The sequence below is a fragment of the Corythoichthys intestinalis genome, chromosome 1 (genome assembly GCF_030265065.1).
Source record: "Corythoichthys intestinalis isolate RoL2023-P3 chromosome 1, ASM3026506v1, whole genome shotgun sequence".
Lineage (NCBI taxonomy): Eukaryota > Metazoa > Chordata > Actinopteri > Syngnathiformes > Syngnathidae > Corythoichthys > Corythoichthys intestinalis.
This window is the reverse complement of record NC_080395.1, coordinates 4,546,524-4,565,965: the sequence shown is the minus strand read 5'-3', so window position 1 is coordinate 4,565,965 and position 19,442 is coordinate 4,546,524. Positions and strand designations below refer to the sequence as shown.

Here is a 19,442-nt window from a genome sequence, read left to right as displayed (position 1 = left end):
TTCTTAATTAATGCTTAACTACAAGGCGAAGTCGTTAATGGTGAGAGAGCGGTGTGGAGTTGTTGTGTGCAGCTAACATGGCAGGATGTATCTGAGGCAGGGGTCGCGTTAACCGAATATTTTCCGTCCATCCGTCATTTTGACAGGTTGCAATTCCCACCCCAGACCACAGGATGGCGAGTGAGCGTATTAATTAGCTATTGTCTCTCTTGATGCATGACGTCGTTGGCCTTACTCGGAAAAATGTCCGAACTAGCATTCAGGTGTAGCAAACACGGAAACGTTAGGAAGCTTTGGAGAGCATTGTCTAAGGCTGCGTTCATTCTACAGGTCTTAATGCACGAATCCAATTTTTTCGTGTTTTTCCGACTCGAGTCAGGCATTAACTTGACGGTCTGAATGGGACAAGTCGCATAGAAGTGGACCATTTCAAATCTGATCTGGGTCATTTTTGTATGTGGTTCAAATCCGATGTGGGCCACATTTTTCCAGACAGTCGCGGCGGTCTGTACCATCCAGTGTCCCAAATCCGATTTCAGCTGTGCGTTATTAGCGCCTAGCTTGCAGTGAACACGGCTTTTAGGGAAGGGCCGGGCTTGACAACAGTCATAAAAAAATAAAAATGGGTTGAGGATATGCATGAGAATGATCGGTTTTCTCTCTGCTCTATGTGAGCTATATTTCAACATTTCCTACACGGCCGAGAGTCGGGAGAGGGGTCTGGCTGCAGCCCGTCTTGGAGAGTCGGGGCTAACTGCCCGTATGCATGTGTGACATGCACGGACAGTGCGTACATGCTATTGATCCATTTAAACTGTGAATATAAGCCTAAAAGGGGATTATTTACGTCTGTTATTTGTCTCCTCCTTTTGAAAAGCAAAATATGATATCCCTGGAATGACGGATGACTTGTCATTTGTTTTGATGCTTCTGCGCACCGGCGCGTGTCGGACTGCGAATTAGAGCCCATGCGTAATACTTGAATGGTCTCAATGGACAAAAGCAGTCTGAACGGGCACGCCAAAAAAAATGGATATGACAAAAAAATCGGATTTGTGCATTAAGACCTGTAGTATGAACGTAGCCTAATTGAATGAGCAGGGACAAACAGCTTGGAGTCAGAAGTACGTGCGCTATTCTCCAACCTGAACGCACCCCGAGTCTTGGATGACAAATCAACAGAGCAGAGAGTAGACACAACATGGCTGGTAGTTTCTTCAATTTATTTAGAGTTGAGTAAGTAACGCACCGCTTTTGACCAACACTGCTATTGAATATGTCAATATTATCATTTTAAAAATTTAAGTGACGGGTAAAAATAGATTAGGACCGGATTTTTATGACCCTGTCAGTCAAAATGACAGACAACGAAAAAGTGCAAAAAAAAAAAAGCGCAACCTCTGATCTGAGGAGAACTTTTCTACATGTCCTTCCATGATCAAACGTAAGTTATTCCTTTCTTTAAAGAAAGTTTGTAGTGTTTACTTTGGAATGGCTGCATTTGCGACCATGCTCAGAACCACATTGTTGCAATTTTTGATGGGTTGCAAAATTTGTCAGAACACCGGTCCGTGAAAAAAAGACCCAAATAACACCGGTCCATGGTGCAAAAAAGGTTAGGGACCCGGGACCCCTGATCTAATGGGAAGATAGATCGGTTTGCTCGACGGAAGGTTGACTCGCACTTGGTATGAGGAAGTATAACAGACCTAGAGGCAGCATGATCTGCATAGATATAGATACAGTATATGTTTTTTTAATTGCGTCATTTTACGTCTTGAAAATAGTATGTGATGCAATAATGTTACAATAAAATGAGAAAGTAGACATGAAAACAAAAAAAGGAACAGTGTGAAACTGTCGAAATTGATAAGCAACATTGTTTGGATCCTACCAGACAGTCTTCAGGCTATAGCTGGGATCCTCCTTGATCTCCAATAAGACCCTCACTCCTCTTTTTCCTATTTGATTGCCCTTAAGGTCCAGCTCTTCAAGATGTGAAGGGTTTAACTTGAGAGCCTCAGCCAATGACACACATCCCTCACCTGTGATCTTGCACTTTAACAGCCTGCGACAAATGAGGTAATTGCCTGAAGTCAAGAAGGGAACCAGGTTAACGTGACAAAGGTTCTGCTGAAAGTAGCATCGTGTCTGCCTTTTCCTTGACTAATACAGGGTTTATTAAAAAGCATGGAAAGTCATTAAATGGATTTTGTTAAACTTCAGGCCCTAAAAAGCATTAAACTAAATGTTTGAGGCATTAAAAATTATGTTAACTTGACTTTTTTTTTCTTACATAATTTATTAAAGTTTCTGTTAATAGCAGCAGTACTCGTTTGATTAGTCGACCGGCTCCGTGGAAGATTACAAACTGGATGAGGTACTTACTTGAGGACTTTTACATTGCAGTGTGGGCAGGCCAGTCCTTTCGAGAGGATCTTAACCCCCTCGTCCGACAGATCGTTGTAACTCAGGTCCAGCTCTTGAAGCTGGGAGGGGTTTATCTTGAGAGTCTCAGCTAACGAAACACATCCTATGCTGGTGATCCCGCAGTCGGACAGCCTGCAACAATTGAGATAATTGTCCAGAAAAAAGTCCAGAAAGGAAACTTGTTAAAGTGATGAAGGTTCTGCTAAGGTAACATTGTGTCCGCCTTTTCCTTTGCTAATACAGGGTTTATGCAGCCCATTAAAAGGCATTAAGTCATTATAAAGATTTTGTGAAAATTCAGGCTTAAGCATTAAACGAAATGTTCGAGGCATTAAAAACTATGTCAATTTGATTGGGAAAAATAACTATGTTTGACATAATTTATGCGAGTTGCTGCTAATAGCAGTAGTGCCTCTTTTGATTAGTTGACCGGATCCACGGAAGATTACAAACTGGCGGAGCTTCTTACTTGAGGAGTTTTAAGATGCAGTGTGGGCTGGCCAGTCCTTTCGAGAGGATATTGATACCTTCGTCCAACAGTTTGTTCTCGCTCAAGTCAAACTCTTGAAGATAGGAGTTGTTTAACTTGAGAGCCTCAGCCAATGAAACGCATCCTCGATTCGTGATCCAGCACTTGGACAGACTGCAATAAATGAGATAATTGACTGAAGTCAAGAAGGGAACCTGCTTAAAGTGATGAAGGATCTGCTGAAAGTAACATTGTGTCTTCCTTTTCCTTGACTAATACACGGTTTATGTGGGTCAATAAAAAGCAGTTAAAGTCATAACATTTTTTTTTTTTTAAATTCAGGCCTTAAAAAGCATTACATTTATCAAACATTTAATAACCGGATTTTGTGAAAATTCAGGCATTAAAATGCGTTAAACAATGTTTGAGGCACTTGAAAATTATGTAAACTTGACAGTTAAAGAACTTTTTTTTTTTTTACATAACTTATTAGAGTTGCTGGAAATAACTGCAGTGAATATTTCTACAAACTGGATGAGCTCCTTACTTGAGGACTTTTAAGTTGCAGTGTTGGCTGGCCAGTCCTTCTGAGAGGATCCCAACCCCCTCGTCCGACAGATTGTTTTTGCTCAGGTCCAGCTCTTGAAGATGGGAGGAGTTTAACTTTAGAGCCTCAGCCAATGAAAGGCATCTTCGCATAGTGATCAGGCACGCTGACAGGCTGCAACAAAAGAGATAATTGCCTGAAGTCGGGAAAGGAACCTGGTTTAAGTTATGAAGGTTCTACTTTAGGTAAAATTGTGTCTGCATTATCCTTGGCTTGTAGCAGCAGTGATTCTTTAGATAAACGATGCACAGAAGATTACAGAGTGGAGGAGCTGCTTACTTTAGGACTTTTAATTTGCAGTGTGGGCTGGCCAGTCCTTTCGAGAGGTTCTCAACCCCCTCGTCCGACAGATCGTTGTGACTCAGGTCCAGCTCTTCAAGATGGGAGAGTTCTAACTTCTCGGCCAATGAAAGACATCCTCGCTTCGTGATCTTGCAGTTTTTCAGCCTGCAAAAAAATGAGATAATTGCCTGAAGTCATGAAGGGAACCTGCTTAAAGGGTATGAAAACGCAAAGGGGGTGTGAGACATCAATAGAACTGTTATGTGCCAAGATAACAAATATTGATAAAGTTAACAAAAAAATCAATCACATTATTGAGCAATTATCGAAAATAGATCGAAAATGACGAACATTTCCGAAAGTGTTCCGGAAACAGCCGAATGGGGCGGAGACGTCATAACAAGGAAACAAAAGGTCGAGGCAGGTGCCATCGTTGTTTATCAACGAGAGAGTTGCGTTCGTGTTTTATCAAAAAATCGCTAATATGGCTCAAACCTGTCATGCTATGTGGTTTACAAATAGCCATTTGTCGCAATGTAGTACCCATGAGTTGCCGAACGCGAGAAAAAGAGCTGGACTAAGCAGACAATGAGTAAAGTTCGTCAGTGCTAAGAGGGCTGATTTTGCAATTTTACAGGGAAACGGGAACCTGACGAGCCAGAAGATGTGCCTACAACCTCAAAGAAAACAAAATTTATGCTACTTCCCAATCAGAAAAGACCCATGAACTGCGAAGGAGTGAATTCGTGACCCGTATGTGAATAAATCGAGTGATTCGAGCATGTCTGTGGAACAGGAATATCAGCTTGTAGAGATCGCAAATCACGGCGACTTAAACGTACATTTGAGACAACAACTCTACCGAAGTTCTGGATTAAAGTCATTTCGGAATATCCCGACATCGCTTGGAGCGCGCTGAAAACTGTGCTACAATTTCCAACATCGCTAGCTTGATGCTAGCTTCTCTCACTCTCCCATCTCGTCTCAACGAAACAAACTCAGCCCTCCCACTGATTCAGCCGGTGAGTTGTATTTTTTCCCTGCACTTAACACGACGGGGCTAAAAACAAATGCTATTTTATATTTGCTGTATTTTTCTGCCGCACATTGCCGATGTTCTGACAAAGTTGGCATGCGCGTAACGTTAAAAAGGACCGCGAATGCAGTGATTCCTAAGTACACACTACAAACTTTCTTTAAAGAAAGGAATATTAACTTACGTTTGCCATGTTTGGCGCACACAACAACTGCACGTAGCCCTCTCACTTAACGACTTCGCCGTGTCGTTAAGCGTTAATTAACGCCATTTTCGCGTTGCACATGTATGTTTGTGATGTAAATAGTTTTTTAGCACCATTGGATAACATTGAGAGTCCAACTGAATATAAAAGAGGGACACCGGTCCGTGAAAAAAGACCCACATCACACCGGGACCCCCTGCTCTAATCCCATTCATATTTGTGTCGGTTGGCAGGGCGAAACCGATGATAGCATATTAAATGATAATTATTCTATACATTACTTTATTTTGCGATCACGGTGTATCAGCTTCACAAAAAGAAATGCAAAACATACCATTTGGTGTTTCCCACACGAACCGTTGTCGGGGTTTCATCAGTGTGATTGCTCCCCTCAATGATCCTTTCATTAGGCTGCATTGGCTTTCGTTTGGGCTCAAACTGATAACCCAAAACACCAAAGAAAGGTTCATAACTCTCCTCGTCACCATTAGAAGAATGTTCGTTACGTCGGATTCGTCGCTGCAACTAGAAACGTAACTGTCCGCCATCATCGCCGCCATTCAGTACTAAAGCACCGAGCCGGTTGTTTCCTTGTTTTGATGTCACGCCCACAATCTGCCAGATTTCCGGGATCTCGGGGGCGGGTCTTTTTTGCTTGAAATTGACCCAAATTTCTCTCATTTTCTTGGTGTTGTGACATGATATGAATCCAAAAGGCATTCGTTTATGGATAAATGATGGAATATTAGCATTTCCCCAGGTGTTGACATACACTTTAAAGTGATGAAGGTAACATCGAAAGTAACAATTTGTCTGCCTTTTCCTTGATCAATACAGGGTTTAAACAGGTCATTAAAAAGCATTAAAAGTCATTGAATGGATTTTTTTTTAAAAATCATACTTTATATATATTACATTTATTCAAACATTAAATTTAATTGATTATGTGTAAATTCAGGCCTTAAAATGCATTAAAGTAAATGAGGCATTTGAAAATTATGTATCAAAACTTTGAGGTAAAAAAAAACAATTTTTTTTTTTTACATAATTTATTAGCGTTACTGGAAATAGCAGCAGTGATTATTTTCTAACCATCATGCAGATCTATGGAAGTTTACAAACTGGAGGAGCTCCTTACTTAAGGACTTGTAAGATGCAGTGTGGACTGGACAATCCTTTTGAGAGGATCTCGACCCCTTCGTCCGACAGTCTGTTGTAGCTTAGGTCCAGATGCCTGAGGTTGGCTTGAGAGTTGAGAACGGAAGCCAGCAGGTGACAGCTGCCTTTGTCCAGCTTACAATTGGCCAGACTGAAGCAAACAAGCAGGAGGAAGTCGTGAGAGCGAGCCAAACCTAATGGCTTCTGACTTAAGTATGGTGCCGTAAATAACAATAATAATAATAATAGATTTTATTTCAAGATGCAAAACAAGACAACAAAAAATAAAGAGCAAATTACAAATCCCAAAGATATTATGCCATAGACTTCACTATTAATTGACGGGGCATGGGCCGATTCATAGGAGGCCTTTTTAAAAAAATATATACAGTGCCTTGCAAAAGTATTCGGCCCCCTTGAATCTTGCAACCTTTCGCCACATTTCAGGCTTCAAACATAAAGATATGAAATTTAATTCAAGAATCAACAACAAGTGGGACACAATCGTGAAGTTGAACAACATTTATTGGATAATTTAAAGTTTTTTAACAAATAAAAAACTGAAAAGTGGGGCGTGCAATATTATTCGGCCCCTTTACTTTCAGTGCAGCAAACTCACTCCAGAAGTTCAGTGAGGATCTCTGAATGATCCAATGTTGTCCTAAATGACCGATGATGATAAATAGAATCCACCTGTGTGTAATCAAGTCTCCGTATAAATGCACCTGCTCTGTGATAGTCTCAGGGTTCTGTTTAAAGTGCAGAGAGCATTATGAAAACCAAGGAACACACCAGGCACGTCCGAGATACTGTTGTGGAGAAGTTTAAAGCCGGATTTGGATACAAAAAGATTTCCCAAGCTTTAAACATCTCAAGGAGCACTGTGCAAGCCATCATATTGAAATGGAAGGAGCATCAGACCACTGCAAATCTACCAAGACCCGGCCGTCCTTCCAAACTTTCTTCTCAAACAAGGAGAAAACTGATCAGAGATGCAGTCAAGAGGCCCATGATCACTCTGGATGAACTGCAGAGATCTACAGCTGAGGTGGGAGAGTCTGTCCATAGGACAACAATCAGTCGTACACTGCACAAATCTGGCCTTTATGGAAGAGTGGCAAGAAGAAAGCCATTTCTCAAAGATATCCATAAAAAGTCTCGTTTAAAGTTTGCCACAAGCCACCTGGGAGACACACCAAACATGTGGAAGAAGGTGCTCTGGTCAGATGAAACCAAAATTGAACTTTTTGGCCACAATGCAAAACGATATGTTTGGCGTAAAAGCAACACAGCTCATCACCCTGAACACACCATCCCCACTGTCAAACATGGTGGTGGCAGCGTCATGGTTTGGGCCTGCTTTTCTTCAGCAGGGACAGGGAAGATGGTTAAAATTGACGGGAAGATGGATGCAGCCAAATACAGGAACATTCTGGAAGAAAACCTGTTGGTATCTGCACAAGACCTGAGACTGGGATGGAGATTTATCTTCCAACAGGACAATGATCCAAAACATAAAGCCAAATCTACAATGGAATGGTTCAAAAATAAACGTATCCAGGTGTTAGAATGGCCAAGTCAAAGTCCAGACCTGAATCCAATCGAGAACCTGTGGAAAGAGCTGAAGACTGCTGTTCACAAACACTCTCCATCCAACCTCACTGAGCTTGAGCTGTTTTGCAAGGAAGAATGGGCAAGAATGTCAGTCTCTCGATGTGCAAAACTGATAGAAACATACCCCAAGCGACTTGCAGCTGTAATTGGAGCAAAAGGTGGCGCTACAAAGTATTAACGCAAGGGGGCTGAATAATATTGCACGCCCCAATTTTCAGTTTTTTATTTGTTAAAAAAGTTTAAATTATCCAATAAATTTTGTTCCACTTCACGACTGTGTCCCACTTGTTGTTGATTCTTGACAAAAAATTAAAATTTTATATCTTTATGTTTGAAGCCTGAAATGTGGCGAAAGGTTGCAAGGTTCAAGGGGGCCGAATACTTTTGCAAGGCACTGTAAATGTATATATCCGAATGGTCTGAACAGTTTTAATGTTTCACATTGAGAGTATGATATACTCCCATTGTGAACATTCAACATACCTCGTTTATTATGACAAAGCAGTGAACAGGAAGGGGCTTTAGGTGAACCGAAGAATAGAAGAGAAACACAAGAAAAGAATGAAAAGAAACACAAAAAAAAGAAATACTTTGAACGCCTACACTCACAATCCCGGCACCGGGGCCCCCCACCCTAGCGCGCCCAATCACATCCAGCCCCATGCGAGCTCCACCAAACACGCGATAGCCGCGCAGACGAGCGGAGACCCAGGGCCCCGGCCCCCACTCAGCGCAGCTAATCCCTCCTCCCACAGCCCAGCAAAGGAGCCATCGTCTCCCCCGCGGGTTCCAGGGTAGTCCCTCGGGCCACCTGTACCCCCATCAACCGGCCTTCAGGGATAGAAAGAGTGGACGCACCACCAACCCCAGGCCTACCCCCACCCCGTCCGCCCACCCGGTCCAAGAGCCACAGCCGCAGCCGCAGCCCCCCCAATCAGCACAGCACGCCACGGGACCCCCAGCGGTCCTCAGGCCAAGAGCGACACCCAGCTGATACGCCGGCGCCCAGCCAGTGACCCACGACGGCGTGCAGGGCGGATACCCAAGCAGAGAAGAGAGGGGAAGGTGGAAGCAGGAGAACGCTGAGGAGCTGCCACGAGATCGGAGGCCCGACCTCCCTCCACTCCCGCGGCCGCCAGCCCAGGCGGAGGGGAGGCCACGCCCCAGGAGCCATGCCATAGAGAAAAAGTGTGGGACCCACCTACCACCCTATAACTGTGGCTGCCAGGTCCTCGGCTGGCAGCTATTACCCAGCACCGTGATGGGATTGTGTGGGTAGGGTAGTGCAATGTATGCATTAAAATAGGAGAGCTCGGCTTAGGGCAGTGGGACCGCTGCATGAAATTTCTATCCAGCTGCCTGTCCCACTGCCCTTTGCCAGAGCTCTCCCATGGATTATGATGTGTGTGGTGCGTTAAAAAAGATACAGGAATAGCTAGGCCTGCTGTGAGGAGGTAACCATGAGGCACCTCCCCAACAGGTCCCATCCATCCAACAAACTTGGTGTGTGATTAAAATCAGGGGGGAGCCGGGCCGCAACTGTATGGCCCTGTCCCAACTCTCCCCGGGGGAATGAATGAATATATAGGTGCCAGGGTGAAATATTTACAGTGCAAAGTGAGGAGTGCGTGAATTAAGAGGCAGGCGTGGCCCCGTCCGCCAGAGCCACCTGCCGCAGGGCAGGAGAAGCACCAGGGCCCCAATCAACCCCCCACCCCAGGCCACCCCCGGCGCACCCACTACCGCCCACCCCTCCCCCCGCTGCCCAAGCACCCACCCCGATCAGGCGCTACACCAGGCGCCGGAGACCGGGGGATGTCAACCCCACAGGCAAGGGACAGAAAACCCCACCCAAGGCCCCCAAGAGGCCCCGCCGACAGGAGGGCAGCGGCAGCAGCCGCGGTCCAGAGAGGCGTACAGGGCCGGAGACAGACCAAGGGGACGGAGGCGCGACCCCTCCAACCCACCCCCGGGCCAGGAGGGGTGCGCGGTATAACACCAGGGAGCACCTCCCTGGTACAAGGAAACGTGGCTCCGGCCGGGCCGACCCGGGAGGGCACTGTGCCCGCAGCATACACCCTCTCACCCCGGCCGGCCAGGAAAGGGCCGGGGCGGCACCCGTGCGGCACCCCCACCCGCCCGCAGGACCATCGCCCGCCCGATGAGATCCACGCAGGACCAGATGCAACCAGACAAGCCCAAGCTGAAAACCCCGGGGCCAGCACCAGCGACGGGACAGCACAGGGCAGGACGCCAATTCAAATATTTTTAAAACCAAAGCTGCTGCCGACCTAAAACCAAAACAGGCATCTACCTTAGGCATTTATGAATCTCTATGAGCAGCAGCATAAAAAAATTCAAAGTCGTTCAGGAATAAAATCCTGATTAATTATTTTTTATATAGCAAAACTGAAAATGGCTTAACAATTCTCAGATTTTACACAAGATGCACAAAAATCCTCAAATGCAGATTTAATCACCTATATGTTCAGGATCAATAGCAATATTTTTCAAATAATCTTTAACACGGAATAGTGATTACGTTTTTTTTTTTTATTTAGTGCAAATTAAGAAATACGTTTTTGACGGCTATTAAACTACTCAATTTTCACATCAGAAACGCAATAGTCTTGGAAAGCATGCAGAATCAATTATAAATGGCGATGGCGTGGCTCAGTGGTAGAGTAGTTGTCCCCCAACCCAGAGGTTGTGTGTTCGAATCTCTGCCCTGATGAACTCGCTTAAGTATCCTTGAGCAAGATACTGAACCCCACATTGCTCCTGGTGCTGCGTCACCAGGAGGTAGATGCCAATGTAGTGTAAAGCGCTTTGAGCACCTTGAGAGGTGGCAAAGCGCGATACAAGTATAACACCATTTCAATAATCTTCAAATAACTTATAAATTCTATATACAATCACAACTTATTATTTATTGAATTCAGAGGTCACTATGGGTCATGGGGATAGATGGCCGCATGAGGACAGCCCGGCCCGTCTCCAGCTATCCCCTGTCCACCAGCTCCACCAGGGCATCGAACATCACAGAGGGCGGGTCACCCCTCTTGAACTCTATGGCAATCTTCATGTTCTCTTGCTGGGCAAGCTCCTCGTTCGTCTGTGGGTCCAGCTGATCGTCAGCCAGCTCCCTGGCAAGCTCGGTGAAGATCTCCTCCTCATCCTCTTTCTCTTCTAACTTGGCGCGGTCTAGGTCGGCCTGCACGTCCCTGGGGAAGAACTCGACGAGCTTTAGCAAGTGCAGGCGCTGGGCTGGCCTACTGCTGACCATGAAGTTCTTTACGCTGATCCAGTAATTGATGCGAACACATGTCGTGGCGCTTGCCAAAAGAATGCTCCATTGTGTCAGAGTTGGCCTTCCCCATTCACACATACTTGACCCAGGGGATCTTGCGGAGGATGATGTCCCTGAAAGAGACGGGCATTGCACATAATGTGCAGAGTAGGCGTCAGCAGCCTGTTCCTCTCTTCTTTTTCTTCTCCTTGCTGGCCCAAACCTGGCACATTTTATAAAATAAAAAAAAATTAAAACTGAACAAGCTTGCTGTCGATTGAATTCAATTTAATCAACTAAAGTGTGGTTAGATACCTTACAAATCTCCTGGATTCACTTGCATATTTTAAACTTTTGAACAAATTACGTCAATTTCGCACAAATCTCCTGGATTCACTTGCATATTTTAAACTTTTTTACGTCACAATGAAAAAATTGGCGTCTGTAAAAAAGTCATGGATATCTACCTCATAACTGTCCCTTAATTGTATTATTTTTCATTACTGTCGCATACTCCCCGATATCTTAGACGATAAATAATCCAAACAAAGAAAAATTGAAAAAAAAAGTTTAAAAGGGTAAATATATGAAAATGAAAATCTCGATTACTCCTTGATGTCTGCGATTTCTGCATCGCGACCCTTGCTATATGACCATGTTTCACCCATAAAATCCCCCCTGTGGCCATTCACAGCTGCGTGATATATGCTACATGGAGTTTCTGGATCAAAAAGAGGTAAGTACCCTAATAATATCTCGTTAAAATCATGGCGTCTTCAATAATGCTCTCGCGTGCTCTCACTTCAAGTTAGGGTTTTGCTGTTTATTTTTTAAATGCCCTCCAGTTCAAAATTTTTCTTCGCTCAGAAAATTGAGATTTTAAGCTTTCCAATGATGTATCACACATGCATATAGGACAATTTCGAAATTTGTCCAAATTGGGGGTCTCAGAGCAGAACTTCAAGTCACCTGAGTGTTTTCCGCCATATACATAAAACAGTCTAGATCAGTGGTCTCCAAACTATTCCTAATAGGGCCGCAGTGGGTGCAGGATTTCACTTCAACAAAACAAGACCACACCTTTTCACCAATCAGGTGTTTTATCAGAGTAATCAGTTGATTGCAGTCAGGTGCTGCTTGTTTTAGTACAAACCACATTGGTTAAAAAGGTCTGTGCTTGATCGGTATGAACAAAAACCAGGACCCACAGCGTCCCTCGAGGACCGGTTTGGAGACCCCTGGTCTAGATTCTTGGATAACAGCAAAACAACAGGCAGTTGTCATACATTTTACGTAAATATTTCAAAGTATAACACTAGTGTGCAATCCAATGTGGCGGCCGTAGCGGCTAACTTTTCCCATTCATTGTATTTGTGACGCTTCAAAATGCATGTGGTGCGAAAAATATAATAATTACCTTGAATCCTCGACCAAATCACTCTTGAGAAACTCCGAGGCCTTGTTCTTGTTCAACTTTCGTCCTGTTTCAACGTAAATCCGGCGTTAGAACGCGACGTGTGTTTGAGGATATCAGCTCTCCCTGCCTGGGCCATCGGCCTCATTCGAGAAGGCGTGGCGCAATGTCTAGGGAAATTGTCCCGTCAATTAGTTATGAAGTCTATGATTATGCATTTTATTTTCTTGTAGTAATGTCACCAACATATCTTGTGCTGGACGTGACGCAGTCTTTGTTTCGGATGTCATCAACAAGGACTGCCATCTCGTACGACCTCAATGAGTAAATACTATTCTTTGTTTTTTCTTCAAGATTATAAATTGGAATTAACTCATGTTTTTACGCATTTGAGATTTTTCAAGACTTTGGATTTGCCACTTTTTCAGGACGAACTTTAGGCAAACCCGTTAAACTGGACCAGCTTTTGTTTGCTCGCATAGAGAAACAATTTCTTACCGTCCTTACTGATGTCATTAACTTAATTGGAGGTTTACACATATTGAAATTAGGGCTGGGCAGCAATGAAAACTGTTCATCTGAATTACTAGCATGCAATCCTTGCAATTAATAACACAAAGTCATCATCAACTCAAAAGTGGCAACGCAGAGACAAAGAGGCCACTGGAATAGCATCTTTCCTCTCGTCCTAACAGCCACGAGTCAGCTTTGGCACCAGTGCCAAACATTTCCGGTTTCCTAACTCATTTGCTCCCATCCATTTTTCAGAAGCCATCGCCTTTTGTTCATTTGCAATGATTTTGGCGGACCAGTCAAAAGCCAAAGAATATTGTCTTTGATTGCTATACGGACTTAAAAGAAGAAGATTCCATCTTTCATCATGAAAATAAGTTTTTCTGCTCATTTTATGTTCTTCAGTAATGAGCAGTTGAAAATCAGGAAGTATTGTTTTCATACATCTTTGACAGTGAATCTAATTATTCCATAAAACAAATCTTTGGGAGTGAATGAGTTCATTCCATTTTGTTTTCAGATTTGTTGTGAAGTTTTGTTAGAAGTCATTTATTTTTTATTTGTTTTTTAATTATATTTTTTGTGATTTGCATTTTTTTAATTCATCTGCTTTGTGATTTTTAGTTGTGCTGTTTGTTTTTTCTGCACTTGTTCTTGGATTTGACATTGTGCTTTTGGAATTTTTGCACTTCAGGAAGACTTTAGAGCACATACTCTGATTTTTTAGAAGCTTTGACCACCACCAACAGCTTCTCGAGGCCTAACCGCGATGGGGAGTAGCTGGCAAGATTAAAGGACTTCATGGTTTTGTCATCTGTAAGCAAGAAGAAGGCCAGGGCCGACCACATTTCATTTGACATTTGACTCCTGGACAAACGTCCTGACTCCTGATTTAGTTCCTGCTGGATCTGCTTCTGCAAGGAGTTGTCCTTCAGCTCGTTTAAGCAGTAGAACAAGTTGACGTTCTTCTCTGGAGTGTTCCGTTTGATCCTTTTCCGGATCAACTTGACTGTCTTTGACTTGCTTTGCCCGCAGTCCTGAGGAGCCTTCAGCAGATCCTTCACTAATTCATTGTTGCATGGCAAGGAAAGGCCTAAGAGGAAGCGTAGGAACAGGTCCAGGTGTCCTTCACTCTCCGAGGCTTTCTGGAGAGCTGACCGGTGGACCTGAGTGATTTTCTTCTGCTTCCAAAGCTTGACACAATTTTCCAGTGACCATCCTGAATCATCCAGTATGTTCTTCTTGTCGTGGAAGAAACACATCATTACGTAGAATGCGGCCAGATATTCCTGGATGGTCAGGTGGATGAACTGAAACATCTTTTGTTTCTTGCTTTTGAGCGGATCGACCTCCTTAAACACCTCTGTGAATAAACCGCAGTGTTTTGCTGCTTGGCCGTAATCAAAGCCGCTGTCCTCCAAGTCCTTGTCATAGAAGATCTGATTATTATTCATGGTGTGGTGAAAGGCCAGCTTTGCTAGCGCTTTCATGTCAAGTTTGTACTCTGTTGTATTTCTCTCCTCGGAATTTACCAGGTGGCGACCAACAAACGCTGAATACATGTCGGTCAGCGTTGTAGGAAGCTCTCCCTTCTTCCCTTTTTTCAAATAATCCTGAAGAACTCTGGCGATGAGCCAGCAGAAGATGGGCATGTGGCACATGATGAAGATGGTGTGAGATTTTCGAATGTGCTCAATGACATGCTCGTCATTTGGGAACTTTTTCCTGAAGTACTCCAGCCTCATGGAATCGCTGAATCCTCTCACCTCTGTTCTGCTGTCTATGAGGTTGGAGGGGATCTTGCGGGCTGCCCCGGGCCGCGTGCTGATCCAAACCCTGGCGCACGGAAGCAGGTTCCTATTGATGAGATGCGCCAGCAGTACGTCCAGCGGGTAGGTTTCCCCCACGTCCATGTCCACTTTCCCCGTATTCTCCAAGTCGATTTTGAAGTTGCACTCGTCCAGTCCGTCGAGGATAAACAAGATCTTGAATCTGCTGCTTTCGTAGTCCTGCTTGTCAGACATCTGCAGTTTGGCAAATATATTGTTCAGTCTCTCCTTGCTCATGTGCCTGTTTTTGCAGACATAACATCGTATTAGCTCGGCCAGCGTAAAGCTCTTCTCTTTGTCCATGTTTAACTCGCGGAAGGTGAAGGGAAATATGAAGTGCACGTCCTGGTTTTTTTCACCAGTGGCCCAGTCCCACACAAACTTTTGAATCAGGAAGGTTTTTCCTATTCCCGCGAAGCCGACAGTAAGCATCGTGCGTATCGGTCGCCGCTTCCTGTCAGGGCTTTTGAAGATGTTGCATGGCAGGATAGACTCTTTGGCCGTGGTGGCACACGTCTCCATCTGGAGGACCTCGTGCCGCCCGTCTGGGCTGACGTCTGCCCCGTAGGTGACATCCAGCTCTGTGTAGACATCCGCCAGAGGCCGATCCTCCCAGCGCTCGGCGGTGTCCTCGGAAGCAAACTTGTATGACCCCTTCAAGTGTTCTTGCAGCTCCCCCTTCAATCGGTTAATCTGATCATCATCATCGACGGAGAAGACGGCGCCTGCAAGAAAGCAACATGGACAAAACATTATGGACAAAACACCTTGCGACCAACTGCAGGGCACACAGCCACCAGAGACATGAATACGTAAAAGTCCCACCCTCACCTAACAGACAATGAGACACTTTCTGTGATTATATAACTCAAGGCAGATTCTCTTCATAAATACCTCCATGATTGAGTTATTTAGTGATGTTTTAATGTTTTATTAGTGTTTAACCCTTTACACTCCGCGCTATACAATCGGGGATGCTTGCGTCCCCTTGATTTCTGTGGCCAATAACGTCTGTTGTACTCGTCATAAAGACCTCATTTAGACCAGAACAGTGGTACCTCTACATATGAATTTAATTCGTTCCAGGACCTTGTTTGTAAGTCGAAATGGTCGTATGTTGAGCAGGATTTTCCCATAGGAATACATTATAATTCCATTAATTCGTTCCAAAGCCCAAAAACCTACACTAAATTCTGAATAAATACTGCTGGCACTGTTACAAATGGCAATTAAACATAGAAAAACAAATAAGTTATAAATAAATAAATCATAATAATAATAATTAATAATTATTCCTGTAAATAATGTAACGAATCGGATTCTAATATGGCGGACACTTTTTAATGTACCTGAAGGCACCGCGGGGCTGACGTCACAGTGAGATAGGTTGGTGCAGTAGGGATAATTCTTTCGTTTTCTTGAGAGCACAGTCAACTTCGGAGGACAATGGGCGTTTTGTGTTGGATAAGTTCTTAAATAAATGATAAAAACGTGACGAAGCTGACGATTTCCTTGGCAATGTTACCATAATAATAATTGTCACCTTAACTTATAAGTACTGGCGAACGGTGGTCGGAAGAGGACCGTGGAGCTGTATTGTTGAGCCAGCTCACGGATGCGCACCCCACGCTCATATTTTTCTATAACTTGAATTTTCATTTCAAAGGTAAGCATCACTTTCACCAACTGTATCAACTTTTTTGAAAACGGTTGATTTCTGACACAAGAAAATCCGCCGTGTGTTCGTTTGCGGTGCTGTCATGTCGTCGTATTTCGAGCATGTCGTCGGATGTAGAAACAAATGGCGAGTCAAATTTTACGTCGGATGTTGAAAAGATCGTGTGTCGAAGCGATCGTATGTCGAGGTACCACTGTATATAGATAAATAATCACTCTGTCATTGCAGCACTGTCGCATGTTAACTAAATGAATTTTCCTGAGGTGACTTGAAGATGTTGAAGTTCACATCAGTGGCCGCCATCTTGCATCCGCGATGTTTTATATCACGTCTCTGCTGAAATAAATGGAATCACAACGACAAGACAGGATTAGAATAAGGTGTAGAACACCAGTAGAAGAGCATCTAGTTCTTAGGAGGCAAGTAGAAGCAGAGAATTAAACCGAGTCGGAAGAGAAGTCCACAGAAAGAGGGGGCATGGATTCGGAGGAAGACAATGCGATCAACGTTGACATTGATCTCCTCCAAGAAGGTCATAAAATGAAAAAATATAGCCATTTATCATAAACTTATTGAAGATCAAGTCATATTAGGTAAGTTTTGAGCCCCAGAGAACTACTTTGAACAGAGTTACCCTCCCTGCTGAATCAATAACATCTTGTATTATTGGCCATGTAAACAATGACAAAAAAAAATGTGTTTTTGTCTGTTTGTAAACAGCTATATTCCATTACACACCAAAAAATTCTTTGATAGACTATGAGATGTTATTGTTGTATTTGACTTTTATATCATACTCACGTGTGAATTTAAAAATAGTGTGAAAATGGCTATTCCAGTGTTTCTTAACGTGGGTTCGATCGCGCCCCAGGGGTTCGGTGAGCAAGTCTATGGGGTTCGGCGAAGGTAAAGACAACCAGATCCCTATTTTTGTATGCTGATTAAAATCAAGGCAAAGTGGCTTTTTAGACCAAGTTTTGGACTTGTTTGCTCCCAATTTACATGCTTAATCCATTTATTTTATCAGCAAGTCCTCGATCAGGTAGGAGGTTCTTCCCCAGGGACTGGTTTGCTCAGTGGAAGGTTGGCTCGCACTTGGCATGAGGGAATACAACAGACCGATGGCCAGAGTGGTCTCAAATATTGACCCGTATATTAAACAAGCTGTCAAAATGAAGAATTTTGAACAGGAGTTTGCTAAATTATTCGCTCGCTAGCTTAGATAGATAGGTTTTGAATTAGAAATAAACTGCTTTATTATCTAATTCCGAAGGGATCTGTGAATCCACATGTGAAACTTGTGCGGTTTGGTACCTTTAGCAAGGTTAAGAACCACTGGGCTATTTGTAAACAATAGAATGTATATATATATATATATTTTTTTTCACTTTTCAGATCCACCCTCTGCCAGAGCTCCAAAGGCTGAGAGGGTGAGAGGTAGAGCCAGAGGCATGAACAGACCCCTCCCAGATGTAAAAGATGACGTTTCATTTCGTTGAAATGAATAGAAAATGTTGGTTTTCAAGTTTCGTGACAATAATGTGGATTGTTTACAAACTACTGTACTGTCAAAAAGTGCCATTTTTGGAATGCAAATGACACCGTGCTTATTTGCTCAACCTTGATGTGCAGTATGCCAAATCGAAGCTAAGATGTTCAATTTTTTTTTTTTTTATCAGTTGTCAAAACCTTATTGAGATTTATAGTTTATCAGTCATCAAGCAATGTGTGTGATTTTCCATATTTAGCATGTGAAATTCTTTTGACTTAAGCTGGTGATGACACTTTCAAAAATGTGAGAAATTTTTTCAAGTCACCTGCTTTCTACCACGGCAAGCTAACCTTCTATTTTCAGCATGTTGCTCCGCAGCTTCTCGGCCAAATTGATGTTACCGATCTTCTCCAGAAGCAAGATGGTCTGGTACAGAGTGTTCTGGCCGTGCTTCTTTATCAGCTCGTCAGCAATGTACGCCTGGCGGGTGTTTTCACGCACACTTTGAGGTAGGTCCGTGTGGAACCTGAAGGACTCGAAGTCGTCCTCCCCCAGCTCCCTCAGCGTTTTCCACAGCAGATCCCTACATCCGCTGTCCAGAGCCATCCTTCTGACTTACGTACGCGTGAGGGAGGTGACCGTGGATGAGGTATCTGCGGACAAAAACTTTTATTGACTTATTGTAACTTGAGCTCGTAAACCGTTTGAGTGATGTGACGGCCCTGTTAGCTACATTGTGGCACTACATGACTTGTTTTGATATTGAAAATACCTGACTATATCTTTCATTACTGTACATAAGTACATTTTTGTGTTTATATACTTGAGTACAAATATGAAGTAGTACTTTTTACTTCAATACATTTTACGTCACATGTATGTACTTTCTACTCCACTACTTTTCAAATTATCGGCTGTGTTACTCATTGTGAATTGATCGTTTTCATGCCTTCGGAGCAATCAATAAGTTCAGTGCAACTATACCTTAACTGAGCACTAGAGGCAGCAACAGCGTTTCCAACAGCAAACTTTCTGTCCGCTGTCTCGAACCATCCTTCCTCCTCGTTAATGTGTGAGCGGGATGACCATCGATCGGGCATCTGTGAACGACAACTTTTCATCGCTTATCGTAACTTCAGCTTGTAAAACATTTGAGTGACATGACACAAAAGACATTTCCCAGGAAAGTGACACGACATGAGGTTGGAACTCACTGCTAACTTTTTTTGAGCTACAAAATAAACTGTTTTGACGTAGAAAATATTTGAAATGAATGAAGACAAAATGACCAGTCATTCTATATTTTCTATTGCAAAGAGGTTTGATCGCAAAATTTCTGAGCAATTGCTGTATTTATGATCAGCTATATGGCGAGATATCAGCACAGGCTAAAGTCTATAGTTTTATTATCGCAGTCCAATTCCAC

The 19,442-nt window shown here is 43.5% G+C and overlaps 1 protein-coding gene across 1 annotated transcript; it reads right to left on the bottom strand.

Moving 5' to 3' along the window:
* Window positions 1-1,890: 1,890 nt before the first annotated feature.
* Window positions 1,891-18,622, bottom strand: LOC130927744 (NACHT, LRR and PYD domains-containing protein 12-like). The gene is made up of 8 exons (XM_057853740.1): window positions 18,367-18,622; window positions 13,732-15,571; window positions 6,168-6,338; window positions 3,786-3,953; window positions 3,447-3,620; window positions 2,900-3,073; window positions 2,389-2,562; window positions 1,891-2,068 (listed from the first exon to the last, which is right to left on the bottom strand). The coding sequence occupies exons 1-8, from the start codon at window positions 18,620-18,622 to the stop codon at window positions 1,891-1,893; spliced, it is 3,135 nt and encodes a 1,044-aa protein (XP_057709723.1).
* Between the last annotated feature and the right edge of the window lie 820 nt (window positions 18,623-19,442).

Coding starts and splice junctions, on each gene's coding strand:
- LOC130927744 (XM_057853740.1), bottom strand. CDS start 18,622: ATGGCTCTGGACAGCGGATGTAGGGATCTGCTGTGGAAAACGCTGAGG. Junction 6,339..13,731: donor AAAGCTTCTAAAAAATCAGA/GTATGTGCTCTA, acceptor TGTTTGCTTCAG/TCTGGCCAATTGTAAGCTGG. Junction 3,621..3,785: donor TGCAAATTAAAAGTCCTAAA/GTAAGCAGCTCC, acceptor CTTTTGTTGCAG/CCTGTCAGCGTGCCTGATCA.